We start from the raw sequence: 16,004 nt of genomic DNA on the forward strand, positions 1-16,004 counted from the left end.
ATCTTTCTGAGTAAAGAAATACTTGAGACTTTTATGGTCGGTATAGATTTCACACTTCTCCCCATACAAGTAATGCCGCCAAATCTTCAGTGCAAAAACCACTGCGGCCAATTCTAAATCATGAGTCGGGTATCGCTGTTCATAATCCTTTAACTGACGGGAGGCATAAGCGATAACCCGATCGGCTTGCATCAATACGCACCCCAAACCCTGTTTGGATGCGTCACAATAGACCACGAACTTCTCCTCGTCCGAAGGCAAAGCTAGTACGGAGCGGTAATCAACCTCTCGTTTCGGCTCCCGAAAACTAGCTTCGCATTTATCCGACCGGATAAATCGCCGATTCTTCTTTGTAAGCTCGGTTAGGGGCATTGAAATTTTGGAGAACCCTCCACAAACCTACGGTAGTACCCGGCTAATCCCAAAAGCTTCGATCTCGTCCTTGTCTTCGGCCTCGGCCAATCCCTGACGGATTCGATCTTCCCGGGATCCACCTTGATCCCGTCCTTACCCACAATGTGTCCTAGGAAGGACACCTGAGACAACCAGAACTCACATTTCTTGAACTTGGCGTAGAGTCTATGTTCTCGAAGTCGTTGCAGTACCATTTGAAGATGTATCTCATGCTCCTCTTCTGACTGAGAGTACACGAGGATGTCGTCGATAAATACAATCACACAGATATCGAGGAAATCCTTGAATACTCTATTCATCAGGTCCATGAATCTTTGCGGGAGCATTGGTTAGTCCGAATGACATAACCAGGAACTCGTAGTGTCCATACCTAGTGCGGAAAGCCGTCTTTGGAATGTCCTCCTCTCGGATTCTCAACTGATGATAACCCGAACGGAGATCAATCTTAGAAAAGACCGTCTTCCCCTGCAGCTGATCGAACAAGTCATCGATCCTAGGTAGTGGATATTTATTCTTCACCGTCAACTTATTCAACTCTCTGTAGTCGATGCACATCCTCATAGACCCATCCTTCTTTTTCACAAATAAAACCGGGGCTCCCCAAGGTGACACACTGGGCCGAATGAACCCTATGTCAAGCAACCCCTGGAGCTGAATCTTTAATTCCTTAAGTTCAAATTTGGAGCCATCCTATACGGGGCTTTAGAAACCGGATCCACCCCTGGTGCCAAGTCAATCACGAAGTCAATCTCCCGCTGAGGTGGTAACCCTGGAAGTTCTTCGGGAAAAACGTCCAAAAATTCCCGAACCACTCTGATGTCCTCTGGCCGAATGGTGTCTGGCCGAGTGGTATCCACCACTACGCCGTAAACCCTAAGCACCCACCGTGCAATAATTCTCTCGCTGACATAGCCGAGATCACCGGGATCCGAGATCCCTGAACCGAACCCACAAATACGAACGGTTCTTCACTTTCCGGTTGGAAGACCACCATCTTCCTCTTACAGTCAATGCTCGCCGAATATTTAGATAGGAAATCCATTCCTAAAATAATATCGAATTCGACTAAGCTCATCTCTATCAGATCAGCGCTTAACTCTCTACCATCTATCCTGATCGGCATAGACCTAATCCACCTATTGGAGATAACCAATTCTCCGCCAGGTAACAGGGTCCCAAACCCTGATTCATATCTATCAAAGGGTCTACCCAACTTACTAAAGACTCTGGCCGCCACATAAGAATGTGTAGCCCCAGAATCAAACAAAGACCGAATAAAACGAGTTGTTAATAAAAATCGACTGTAACAACCGATGGGCCGGCATCCGCATCACCGCGTGATAGCGAACACCCCGGGCCGGAGTGGGTATCGCCGGAGCTCTCGGTGCCTCCGGCCGAGCCGGGGACATTCCCTCTTGAAGTGCCCGGGCATGCCACAATGAAAGCATCCCCGCCCCTTGCACTCTCCCCGATGGTGCCTCTCAGCCTAGGGCACTCGGGATAGGAAAATCGGGCCTCATTACCACCAGACGACTCCTCCGTTCGGTTCCCCCGAACCTCTTGTTCGACTCGAGCCGCCGAAGCAGTGGGTGCTCTCTTCCTCCTCGATCAATGGCCGAACCACTACTCCCCGCTAAAGCCCGATGCGGGAGGGGCAGAGCTCCGCCACCAACCGAGATCTTGGGCCGATTCCGACATGCACCCCACCGCGCCCTCGGCTCGCGGTGCCTTCTCCACCATCCGAGCATAGGTGGTGCGTCGTCCGTGGTAATCATCGGGTCATGCCCGATCTCGGGATTCAACCCGTCCGCATACTTCTCCTTCCTACCGAAGTCGGTCGGCACAATTCCCGAGGCTAACCTCGCCAACCCACAACCGAGTAGTATACTCGGTGACACTCATGTTCTCCCGCCGGGTCGGGTGAACGAACTCTTTCCTCTTGGCGCTTCTAACCGCCTCATTGTAGTATTTCGCGTTGAAGAGTTCCCTCGGAACCTTTCCCGGGTCATGGTGGTGACATCGTGAATCCGAGACACCATGTCCCACCATACCGGGGCATCCTCCCAGGAACCGAAATGTGGCGCACACCACTCGTCGTTACGGCGGTGACACCCATAAAGTTCAGACTCGGTGATCACCGTAAGCCACCGCTCGGCTTTCGACACATCCGGACCTCCCGTAAATACCGGAGGTGCTTGCTTCGAACCGCTCATACAATGGTTCCAATCGCGGGCCGCCACCACTATCTCGGCACGGGCGGCGAGCGGGTGTGCCACCGGAACTACTCGGCACCGGAACCGGGGAGCACCCCGCCGTCTCAACCTCCGAATCTCGAGGTCTTGTTCTTCGATCTGGCTTGCATCTCCGCAAACCGCAACTCCCACCCGGGGCTCCCCGATCGGGCCGGGGAGCTCGGGCGCCCGTGGCGGGTCCTCAACACCCCGACCACGAGCCCCCGCCTCGGGGACCTCTACCCCGCCCCCACGGGTGGGGGAAACCGAGCTCCCTCTCCCCGATTCGACCCCACCTGAGTTGCCCCGACTCCCGGTAGTCCGCCTGGCGTCCATCTAATTAGAACCGCCTGCGAAACCAAGAGTTGGCATATCAGGTCGTATTCAAGGCGAGCTTACTAATGCCGCTTAATTTGGAAATTAGAAATGAAACATGCGCCTATTCTACTATCAGGCTACTAACATGCTTCCTAACAGGCTTTTCTTTTTCATAACTGAATAAAATAAACTACTAAAGCAATAAAGGCTTACTGAACCGTGAACCGAGCTAACTGCTGATGATGATTGTACATGTCGTGACGATCTTCTAAGACAACCGCGGCTACGATACCAAATTGTAACACCCTAACTATCTTAGGCGTATTACGTGATTTTTAAACGTACTGTGCAGCTCGTTGCTAATCAACGAGGTTTATGGAAAACGTGATTAATTAAAATTTTGCTTTTTCATTAAACTTATAAACCATTTTACTAAAAGTCTCGGGATCCCGATTTATAAAAATATTTACAAACGTTTTAACTGTTTAACTTTTACATCAAAATGAAAGTCGTCTAACGACGATTACAAAAATCTCGGCCCGTGCCGTCCCGAGGATCGTACGCTCCAGCCTAACCGCCCCGACATGTACAATCTCATATGCTCGGTCACGGTCCATCACGCCTTGCCTTTACCTACACATGAACGTAAACCGTGAGTCGACGGACTCGCAAGAAAAGCATAATAATATCATACATAAAACCGATCGCCGTGTCCAACACGATACCGAGTCCCGCTCGCCATGTCCAACATGGTACCGAGCCTACCGCCATGTCCAACATGGTACCGAGTTTTGAACGTTCGGGGGACGGTACTATTGACAAGTATCCTCCCGATCGGTCCGAACCGGGTCCATACTCCGTCATTGGTCATACTCCACTGTACCGACGGGATAGGTCAATAAGATCGAACCACCAACCAAGTGTCGGCTGATCGGTCGAGCCGGTCATACTCATTCTTTGGTCATACTCCGGCTGTACCGACGTGACGGGGTTGGATGGTTCGAAGCCTAAATACATAACTAATGTAATCTAGCGGGCTTCCTACATGCACGCTAAACATGTAATCTACATATGCATACCGTTATACTAATCTTACTCGGATTCCGATTTCGTGTGTCTTGGCCAACCCGACCGAATGAACGGCGGACATCGGCTCCTAAACCATAAAAAATCACAACGCTATGTGACACGCTAAATCACTTCCCGGGGACTAAAACTTGAAACTAAAAGTTTCCCTATCGATAAAAAGCATGGCAATACCCCTAAAAACCCAAAAACGAGGAAAACTAGGGTTCGAAAAATCCCCCAACCGTGACGGTTGCCCAACCTAATTCGGTTGAAATCTGAACCCCATCCGAATTCCGGATGCTCAACGAATCCGGTTCCTCGCAGTAAAGAACCAAAATTTCCATAACTCGACCAATTTAACCCCAATTGATCCCAAACTTTCCAGACCTGTTCTATATGCCCCAAATGACATTTCAAAGGCATCAAACCTACCCAGAAACCACACATGCAAAATTCACCATTGGAGCTCAAGCTTTGAGTTCCAAACTCAAGCTTGAGCAAAACCACCTAAACATGCAATCCATAAGCTTAATTCTACTTAACTAAGCCTAAAAACATCTCTGAAAACAAACAGAAACATCCTATTTTAACACAGCTCAATCAATACAACATATAAACTAAAAGCTTTAAACAATCAATACAACATGCTTTCAACACAGCTCAATCAACAACAATAATCATGCTTTAATCCTCATAAATCAACAACAAAAACACGATTAACATCTCTCAAAATCACATGCATTTACTCAACTATTTTCACTTAAATTTCAAGAAAACACAAAGGAAATTATAAGGGATCAAACCTTGACTTGAATTACACTTAGAGGAGAAGAAAATCACAAGCTTTAGGCAGAAAATTCCCACTAGCCCAAGTCTCAGCCGAAAAGAGGGAGAAAGAGAGAGCTTTGAGTGTTTGATTTTTTTTGAGAAAAAATGATTTTATTTTCTAAGTTTGGAAAAATGAATAAAAGCTACACATATCATTATATTCAGCCAAATAAACACTTAAGTAATTATTTATTTTCCATTTTATAAAGTCATAAAAGACAAAACACTAATGGGGCAAAAAGACCATTTTGCCCCTCCACCATAAAATCATGAAAATCATACTAAAGGGGTATTTTTGGGACATTCTAAATTCCCGGCCATTCCCGACATTCCCAATGTCTAAAACCCGTCCCCAAAATACTAACATACTAAGTTGTGATTTCTACTGAGCCAAACGCCGAGTTCCAAAATACCAGACACCGGAAATGCGAAATATAAAAGCTACTGATAACATACCCATGCATATCTGAATTCCATAAATATCAATACTAAATTATTTAAATAGCTATAAATAATTTCATGATTAACATAAATAACTGCTAATTTCCAAATTAACTAAGCGGGCTTTACAGTATAAATTTACTTTAGTCTTGTTAAAGTGATTTCCATAGTACACTAGGATTTAGAAGTTCAAAAGTTTGGCTCACTAACTTGTCCGACAAGTTATTTCACAAAAAATGATATCTAAATTTTCTAAATTGATTTTTAAGATCACATATCATTTACCTAAGAGAACGCAACTGGAATTTTTGAAATCGGATAAACGAGTAAAAAGTTATGCACGTTTTAGATCGAAAAAAAAATGAACCTTTTGCGTCTGGAATTCCGGTTCCCATTCGGAATTCCGGTTGTAACCAATCCAGAATTCCGGATCACGGCTGAATTGGCCTCGAAAAATGTGCTAACGGCTAGTTTTCATTCCTACACTATATAAACTCGTTTTTCTCTCAAAAATGGAGGTTGGTTGAGCTTCTATTCATCATATAACATCATTCTAAGTGTTCTAAACTAAAGAGTTATCATCTTTTCATAAACGCACCAACCACGCACACTTGAGCCAAACTTGTTCTTATCTTCTCTAGTGTGCTTGCAATTCTCTCTAGGATTTTACATTGTTTTCCATCTTATTAGAGAGAGTTTGCTTTGTATTTCAAAATTACATATTCATTATATTGAGAGGTGAGGTTGGCAACGATAGAAAAACAACTCGGTTGTAGTTGAGGTTGACACCGGTTTTGTAAACAACCCGAGAAAAGTGAGATTGGTACTTCAACAATCCGGCGAGGTTGATAGTCCTTGGAAGAAAACTATTGTGAGGGGTTTGGGAAAAACCTTGGTGAAAAATTCCCCGGTTGTAAGGGTTAGTCAAGCCCGTTAACTTGGCTCGATATTGGAACTCAAAGCTAGGTCCATAGCTTTGAAGACCAAGGACGTAGGTGGCATAGTTCTACCGAACCTTGTAAAAATCGAGAGTTTTCATTTCCTAATCCTTAAACTCTTTACTTTACAAGTTTGATTATTTGCCATAATATATTTCTTGCCATATTACTTGCTTTTATTTGATTAAGTAGCTAATTGTTTAATTTTGTGTTAAAAGTTTTAATTTACCGAAATTAGTATAAATTTCCAATTCACCCCCCTCTTGGAAACATATCTTGGGCTAACAATTGGTATCAGAGCAAGGGCTCAAATTATTTGATTAGATTTCACAATCTAGAGCATGGCGTTTCCAAGCAATTCACACAATAACATGCTAGAAGGTTTAAGCACAAGTAGAGCACCATTCTTTGATGGGATAGACTTTCCTTATTGGAAAATTAGAATGGAAACGTATCTTCAATCCATTGATTATGATTTATGGCATATTGTATGTTATGGTCCTTACATTCCTATGCATGTTGTAGATGGTGTAGAAACTATAAAGAAATATGATGCATATAATGAAAATGATAAGAAGATGATGTCTAAGAATGCTAAGGCTAAGTATGCTTTAATATGTGGACTAGATAGAGATATATTTAAAAATATTGAGCATGCCTCCTCGGCTCATGACATGTGGAAAATGTTAGAAGTAACTCATCAAGGAACTAGTGCCATGAAAGAAACTAAAATTCAACTTTTAGTTACTCAATATGAAAATTTCAAGATGTTACAACATGATACCATTGCTAACATGTATACTCGTTTCACAACTATTACTAATGGTTTGAACTCTCTTGGCAAGGTAATTACACAAAAGGATATGGTGACTAAAATTTTGAGAAGTCTCACCAAAGCCTACCAAGGCAAAGTAGTTGCCACCCAAGAAGCCAAGGACCTCTCAACTCTACCATTGGAAGAGCTCATTGGTTCTCTCATGAATCATATGAGATTTTCATGAATGCTCAAGAAGAAGAGGAAGTTGATAAAAAGAAGAAGAACACAATTGCATTCAAATCCACTTCACATGATGATAGTGAAGCTAGTAAGGATGGTGATAGTGATATGGAGGATATAACCCTACTCACAAAGAACTTTAAGAAGTTTTTGAAGTTCAAGAAGAATGCAAATAGATTTTACAAAGGGAGTAACTCAAGGGAGAGCTCAAGAAAAGATGATCAAATTATTTGTTATGAATGCAAAAAGCCCAGTCATATGAAAACGGATTGTCCTTTGAGAAAGAGGAGTAGAAGAAGGGCAATGATGGCTACTTGGAGTGAAAGCGAGAAAGAAAGTTCCGAAGATGAACAACATGAGATAGCCAACACTTGCTTTATGACCATTGATGATAAGGTAAGTAATCCTAACCATACAAGTGATTTTGAAAGTGAAAGTGATGATGATGCACTTGATATGTCTTATGATGAATTATCAAAATCCTTCAATGATTTGTTTGTTGATTTTGAAAAATTGCTTGCTAAGAACTCAACTCAAAGAAAGAAAATAAGTTTATTGCTTGAAGAAGTTGAGGCTTTGAAAGTCAAAGAAAATGAGTTTTTGATTGAAACCCAATGCAATAATTGTTCCTTATTTTAAAAAGATCTTGTAAACTTGAAAGCTAAAATTGATGATTTAAACAAGGTGGTTTACAATTTTACAAAAGGAAAAGAGAATTTTGAAATGATGCTTGGGAGTCAAAAATGTGCTTTTTCAAAAAGTGGTAAAAGATATAACACTAGTGTGAAACAAAAATTTCTTAAGAATTTCTTTGTCAAATCATCTAGTAATTTGAATTTAACTTGCACTTATTGTAACCAAGATGGTCATACTAAATCCTATTGCCATGTGAAAAAGAATGCCTATTTTGGTAAGGCTATTTGGATACCAAAGGTTTTAAAGACTAACATCAAAGGACCCAAAGTCATGTGGGTACCAAAAAGAAAGATATAAGTTTGTTTTATAGGTATCAATAAAGAGGAACCAAAGTTGGCTCTTGGGTGTTGATGCTTAAAGAAGAATGCCAAGTTCCTACATTACCAACAAGTCTCAAAAAGCATAGAAAAAGAGCGTGTCAATTCTTGAACACAATCCAAATTAACAAATTTGGGAATTGGTAATCTCATTCTTATTCATTCTACTTATTTTGATGAGATTAAGATGCCTAGATGAAAAGAAAATGAAATTTGAAGTGTTTGGCTAATTGACTTGCTTTTGATCCTTCTTGTTCACTCTCTTATGCATACATGCTTAATTGGTATGTCACATACTATTTCTATGAATAAAAATTTTGATTAGTTGAGTTTTGACATTCTTGAACTATACATGGTGAAAAATTCATATTATAGGTCATTATGCAAATTTTTGGTGAACTTTGGACTTGATTTTAAACAAGTGAACATGTGAATTTTTGCATATTTGATTTTCTTGTGTATCTATATGTTTAAATATGTGAAATTGAATGTATTTAGTGTGCCTATAGGTTTGTCTTGACTGAAATTTGCATGGAACAAATTTTTAGCACCCCACTTGTTGAATTTATAGATTTTTAGGCCTAAAAGAGTGTTTTTCGCCAAACTTGCTCATTTTTCAACATTTTTCGATTCCGTAAGTTTGTACACCTCACATTTTATTTTATCAAACTGCCAGAAAAAGAATTTTTCAATTTGGTTGTATAGAACTCATTTTTGGTATATTTCTAGTTTTTAAGCAAATCGAAAAACTTACCGAAAAGTTAGGATTTTTGACATTTTTTTGATTTTCTTGTTTGAGCATGTTTGTTTTATCATATATCAACTGTCAAAAAAGATGTTGCATGAAAGTTTTGCATAAAATCAATTTTTAGTAAGTAAGTTGCTTAAAATGACCTTATATGACCAAAACGAGTAAAACTTGCCAAAATCTCTCATTTTTGAAGTTTTTTCTATTTTTCCAGCTTGTACACTTCATATTAATCATATTTAAGCTGATACAAAAAGAATTTTTCAAAAAGGATGCATAAAACTAATTGTTGGTACATATGTTGTTTTTGCTTAAATTTTTGAAAAATTTACCAAAAAGTCTCAACTCTTGTCATCTAATTGATTTAAGTGCATGAACACATTTGTTTTATCATACTTGAGGTATGAGAAAAGGTTTGAAATCATAACCATGCCATTATTTACCTGCATCTCTTACTTTCAAGGTTTTTTGACATATTTTTTTTGGTAGATTGAATGTTTAAACTTGGTTTGACTATATGAACTTTCATCTTTTTATGCATTTTGAAATTTCTCTTTACCCATTGTGCTTCATTGATACAAGTCATATCTTGTATGATTAAGGAGGAGAAATATATTTAGCTTGACCTTGCTTCCTATGCCACCTTTTTTGATGAAATCAAAAGGGGGAGAAATATTGGAATTGATTATTTTGGCATTAATCATATTATGTTTTCAAGTATTAACAAGTTTATTGAGTATATGATTAAGGGGGAGCTTTGTCATGTTAAGAAAAGGTAACAATAAATATGCAAAGGTAAAACGGTATAAACAACATATGCATATATTAAAGGGGAGCTAAACTCAACATGTTTCAATTTACTTTTTCTTTCCTTTAAAATAATCAAATATTTTGATATCATCAAAAAGGGGGAGAATGTTGAACAAAAGTCAATCACTCATTTATTTTGATGATAAACAAATATTTGATTATTATTTGTTACTAATTTTTTCTTGATCATTTTGCAAGCAAGTTCACAAAGTATCAATATTTGCTCGGTAAAGTCAAACATAATCAAAGAAGTATATTCAACAAGTATATCAACTACTTCATACTTCATAAGAGCAAAAGATTCATCAAGGGATCAACAACTCAAGACCCTCTTCAAAAGAGGTCTTTAAAAGTCCAAAGTCAAAAGTCAACCCAAAGTCAAAGTCAAAGTCAAAGTCAACTCTCGAGAAAAGTCAACTTTGGATCAAAACATGAAAATCAAGCTAGGAAGCTTATCTACATCAAGACCACAAACAATCAAATGGTATAAATTTGCTTTAGTCTTGTTAAAGTGATTTGCATAGTACACTAGGATTTATAAGTTCAAAAGTTTGGCTCACTAACTTGTGCGACAAGTTATTTCACAAAAAATGATATCTATATTTTCTAAATTGATTTTGAAGATCACATATCATTTAACTAAGAGAACGCAACTGGAATTTTTGAAATCGGATAAACGAGTAAAAAGTTATGCACGTTTTAGTTCGAAAAAAAAATGAACCTTTTGCATCTGGAATTCCGGTTCCCATCCGGAATTCCGGTTGTAACCAATCCAAAATTCCGGATCACGGCTGAATTGGCCTCGAAAAATGTGCTAACGGCTATAAGCGGCTAGTTTTCATTCCTATACTATATAAACTCGTTTTTCTCTCAAAAAGGGAGGTTGGTTGAGCTTCTATTCATCATATAACATCATTCTAAGTGTTCTAAACTAAAGAGTATCATCTTTTCATAAACACACCAACCACACACACGAGCCAAACTTGTTCTTATCTTCTCTAGTGTGCTTGCAATTCTCTCTAGGATTTTACATTGTTTTCTATCTTATTAGAGAGAGTTTGCTTTGTATTTCAAAGTTACATATTCATTGTATTGAGAGGTGAGGTTGGCACCGATAGAAAAATAACTCGGTTGTAGGTGAGGTTGACACCGATTTTGTAAACAACCCGAGAAAAGTGAGATTGGCACTTCAACAATCCGGCGAGGTTGATAGTCCTTGGAAGAAAACTATTGTGAGAGGTTTGGGAAAAACCTTGGTGAAAAATTCCCAGGTTGTAAGGGTTAGTCAAGCCCGTTAACTTGGCTCGATATTGGAACTCAAAGCTAGGTCCATAGCTTTGAAGACCAAGGACGTAGGTGGCATAGTTCTACCGAACCTTGTAAAAATCGAGAGTTTGCATTTCCTAATCCTTAAACTCTTTACTTTACAAGTTTGATTATTTGCCATAATATATTGCTTGCCATATTACTTGCTTTTATTTGATTAAGTGGCTAATTGCTTAATTTTGTGTTAAAAGTTTTAATTTACCGAAATTAGTATAAATTTCGAATTCACCCCCCTCTTGGAAACATATCTTGGGCTAACAGGTGGTGGTGGCTGTGGGAAAACGAGAGAGAGAGAGAGAGAGAGAGAGAGAGAGAGAGAGAGAGAGAGAGAGAGAGAGAGAGAGAGAGAGAGAGAGAGAGAGAGAGAGAGAGAGAGAGAGAGAGAGAGAGAGAGAGAGAGAGAGAGAGATGAAGGTGGGGGGTTTTTTGGTTTTGAAAGAAGGGTATTTTAGGGTTAAAAATGAATTAAAAGTATAGTTAAAAAATGTATAGTGAGAAGGAATATTTTAAAACCATGTCTAACCTTTTAGTATTAAATGTCAAATTTCCCTATTATATATTAATATAAAATTAATATATATTATATGTTTTTTGAGATGAAATATATATTATATATTAGAGGTTATATTATAGGTATATAGTATAATAAAACACATAAAATGTAACATTAGAGGAGTTACATTCTAAATTAAGATTGTAACATATGAATCAAACTTTGATAATATGTAATTAAAAGGTTAATTACATTTGAAAATTATGAAAGCATGTGAGAGAAGTTTATAGCCATTAGAAACGGTCAAATGATTATTCATTTTCACATGTGAACGATGGATTGGAGAACATCTCAGAGAGGAGATTCAAAACTCCAAATTGGAGCTGAAAATATGAATCAGGCGACATGTCGCCCAAATGATGCATGTGGTAGTCAACATATTTCGAGGGTTTGAATATAACGTTGTGTAACTGAAAGCAGTCAATGGGAGACGTTTCCACATTTCACTCCAACATTCTTCTGATCCTTAAAACTCTCATACGCGACTGGTAACAACCTTAGGTGAATGAGATTTGAATTTCAAAGTTAGATTCTTCCTAAATACTATTAATAGGGACCTAATAGTTTCATTTTGAGATAACTTATTTTTATCAAGAAAGCACCTTGCTAGAAATTCTATAGTAATAAGTTTTTGGACAAAAATGTAAAACATTGTTCAAATTTAGTAATACCCCTATTATACACTAGTGTTGAGATTGTTTCACATCTCCTATATATTCATATATATACTATTTATATACTGTGTTGTATTTGTTGCTAATAGTTTTGAGTTGTAAACTTTCTTTTCATTTCCATATTCTCCATTTTATGTGTATTTTGCAATTGAGTTGTAACCTTATTTAATCTCAGGTTATTGTGTTCTTATATTTCTTGTCATAGACTTGTAAACTTGTTGGTTTGTTTTCTATTGAGGCAAAAATATTCCCAACAGTGTTATGGTAAACCGTAACATATTTTTGCTAAAAAAAAAACAAGGTGAAAATATCATTTATTCTTGGCATACAAAAACAGTGTCATAGTCTCATTTATTCATACACAGACAATAACCTCAACCTAAATACATCATTATTCTGTATAGATGTACATATTACCAGATAAAGACGGCCCAAATGACAATTGGGAATTAAAATGTTACCTGAATGCCAAGCAATGCCATCAACTGAGCAACGAACTGAGGGTGCCCTGGCCAAGCTGCTCCAGTGACCAAATTTCCATCTGTGAAGCAACGATCGATCGGATCAGGTTCCAGCCAAGTTGCTCCTCCTAAAACCACGTTAAGTTTTACAGCTGGGTATGCAGTGCATTTCCTCCCCTACAAATACAGCAAAGAAAGACATAATATTAGAATTGTCACAATGTGGAAGCTATAAGGTCATTTCTAGATAGAGTCTGTGCAACCAAAAGAGTAAAATTCACAACACATAAGTTCTATGTTTTATGCGAAATCTCAAAGGATATCCAAAACAAGCATGTCAATTAATTTCTGCACTTTTATAGAATGTAATGGTTCTGACATTCTTTTTAATTTATACCACCACGCTACATAGAAAAAATATATAACTATTAACAAGTTAATAAGTGAATTCATTGTTAGAGAATTATGCATACCTGCAGGACACCTGCGGCCGATAAAATCTGCTGGCCATGGCAGATGGATGCAACAGGCTTATTGGTCTCCATAAAGTGCTTCACTATGTCAATGACTGTCTTATCCAATGCTAGATACTCTGGAGCTCGACCTCCGGGAATGACAAGGGCATCATAACTTGATGCATCTAAACCTTCAAAATTAGCCGTCAACGTAAAATTATGGCCTGGCTTTTCACTGTATGTTTGATCACCTTCAAAATCATGCACAGCAGTTGGACAGGTATCGCCAGCTTTCTTTCTAGGGCAAACTGCATCAACATGGCACCCTAGAGCTTCAAGAGACTGGAAAGGAACTTTAACCTCGTAATCTTCCATGTAATCCTGAAATGAATGGAAGAAAGCAAGTCACGGTCAGTAACAATGACATACTGAAATTGCAAGTTTGACTGAAATGAAAAGCACCTACCTATATCTAGTTAAGGAATAGCTTAACCATTTAATAGATAGTCATTGATTTGTACATGAACCATCAGACCATTCCCATACAAGAGGGAAAACACAAGTACCCGCGGAAACCCAATGCATTTCCAGTAGAAAGAATAACTAATATACGTATAAATGCAATAGCAGCGCAGCGCAAAGTAATAGAAATAAATTCATCAAAAAAAATAAAATAAATAGAAATAATACCCCACAGAGGAATAAAATTCTTTTAATTGAACCACTTATATTGCCTCCTAAAGCCTTCACAAAAAGTCTAATGAACTCTGGATGGCTTTCATAAGTGACCCCAGTGATATGATGACCATCAATGACACATGCCTTGATGGACTCTGGTTCTACCCAATGAGCACCTGCAGCAACAAGGGCAGGTCCTACTGCATGGTAAGCTGTGCATTTCAGACCTTTAGCCAACCCAGCAGCTGCTAAGATCAGTTGTCCATGGCAAATAGAGGCAATTGGCTTTTTTGAAATAGAAAATTTGTTCACCAAGTCAATTACTGATGAATCCATGGCAAGATATTCTGGAGCTCGTCCTCCTGGTATCACCAATCCATCATACTTACTAAATTCAATGTCATCAAAACTTGCATTGAGCGCAAAATTGTGACCTTTTGATTCATAATAAGTCTGCAACAAAGAAGAATGAATCAATATAAAAAAACTAAGGAAGGATATTAACATATCTGTTAATGTTTTTTTCCAATCTACAACAATACTTTCCCAGTAGACAAACAGAATCTTTCAGCTCTTTCTCACATGGTAGGTAGTAACTTCTCTCATCAGTCCATGAAGAAAACTTTAAATATACTATAGAATCTGTGAGAAGAGGGCGATTTCCATAAAACAGATAGTATCAATTCCACTTTTACTTAACAGGTTTAAACAAGTTTCTATAATCAGATTAAAGCTTTGATGATTGTCAGGAAATAAGTAGTCTGAACTGTAAATCTGCAGTCTTGACTGTTACAAACCAACTAAGTGCTTAACAAAAAAAAAAACTCTCATAAAATAAAAGTTCGCATCAACAATAAGATATCCAACTTTGCATACAGCTATTATTGAAATATGAAATACAGCTACAAAATCCTAAGTGTGATTGTGACTATCTATATATGTTGACACCCCAAATAATTGTGACATAGCTACAAAGCACGCAGTATAACATATTAATAAAATCTGCAAAGACTCAAGTAATGTAGCTACAAAATCACAGTTTTGATACTTAAAATAAAAACCGTATAGACCTGTCTAAATTTGGCCAAAACAAAACTCACAAAAAGGAAACCAAGAGCACTTGATTCTTCTTCAATAAAGAATAAATTGACCTTAGCAAACTAGGCGCACACACAAGCCTATCCTGTAAAAAAATTGCTCAATAACAAAACCCGAACCTTGTTTATTACCTTTCCTATTATAGAGTTCAATTATCTTGAAATATCAAATTACCCTGCCTCTTACCTTAACACCTAGCTTTAAACTAGTTCACGATACTATTACTAGCATTCCATAGACCGAAAATGGGGGTGAGAAAAACGGACCTGGTGACCACAAGAGTCATGGATGGCAGTGCGACAGACATCACCGGCTTTCTTGCCGGGGCAGACGGCGTCGACGGCGACACCGTAAGCCTGTAAAGCTTGAAAAGGGACCATAGCTTCGTAATCTTCCATGTAATCCCCGCATAGCAACAAAACCCTTCTCTCGCATCTCGCCATCTTTTCTGGAATTCTCCTGAGCTAGAGTAGAATGAATTGAAAGATTGGTGGTGAAGATGAAATCAGAGTGGAAAGTATTCAAGTAATTTTTTATAGCAAAAGAGAAAATATAATAATAATAATAATAATAATAATAATAATAATAATAATAATAATTCCAATTATTAATTTTAAAAAATATTTTTAGCAATTTTTTAAGAGATATGCCAGCCACTCACTCAGCCAGTAATGTAATGGCTTTGCCTATATAATGAAGGATCTCTATTTCGCTGTTTGGCGGGATTCACTCTATTCATTTATTCTTTCTTATTCCTTTAATTAAATATTAAATTTATTTTTTTATCGAAAAATATTAATTATTGTATAATCAAAATATACTTACAGGTTTTTACCCTATAGTTTCTAATTCCTGGAAGTAGATAGAAAATAGGCTAATGACTCGTTGTCACATAAGCTTCCCAAATAGATTTTTTTGGACAAGAACATATTATTTGTACACCAACATTGCTG

General features: G+C 38.1%; 2 protein-coding genes across 2 annotated transcripts; one reads left to right on the top strand and one right to left on the bottom strand.

Moving 5' to 3' along the window:
• Nucleotides 1–6,579: 6,579 nt before the first annotated feature.
• LOC115720314 (uncharacterized) lies at nucleotides 6,580–7,874 on the top strand. Its single transcript, XM_030649466.2, has 2 exons — nucleotides 6,580–6,930; nucleotides 7,125–7,874. The coding sequence occupies exons 1-2, from the start codon at nucleotides 6,580–6,582 to the stop codon at nucleotides 7,872–7,874; spliced, it is 1,101 nt and encodes a 366-aa protein (XP_030505326.2).
• A 4,764-nt stretch (nucleotides 7,875–12,638) lies between these two features.
• LOC115720599 (protein DJ-1 homolog D) lies at nucleotides 12,639–15,757 on the bottom strand. Its single transcript, XM_030649747.2, has 4 exons — nucleotides 15,318–15,757; nucleotides 13,966–14,406; nucleotides 13,294–13,656; nucleotides 12,639–12,997 (listed from the first exon to the last, which is right to left on the bottom strand). The coding sequence occupies exons 1-4, from the start codon at nucleotides 15,492–15,494 to the stop codon at nucleotides 12,809–12,811; spliced, it is 1,170 nt and encodes a 389-aa protein (XP_030505607.2). The 5' UTR covers nucleotides 15,495–15,757; the 3' UTR covers nucleotides 12,639–12,808.
• Nucleotides 15,758–16,004: the final 247 nt, after the last annotated feature.

The sequence above is a fragment of the Cannabis sativa genome, chromosome 2 (genome assembly GCF_029168945.1).
Source record: "Cannabis sativa cultivar Pink pepper isolate KNU-18-1 chromosome 2, ASM2916894v1, whole genome shotgun sequence".
Classification (NCBI taxonomy): Eukaryota; Viridiplantae; Streptophyta; class Magnoliopsida; order Rosales; family Cannabaceae; genus Cannabis; species Cannabis sativa.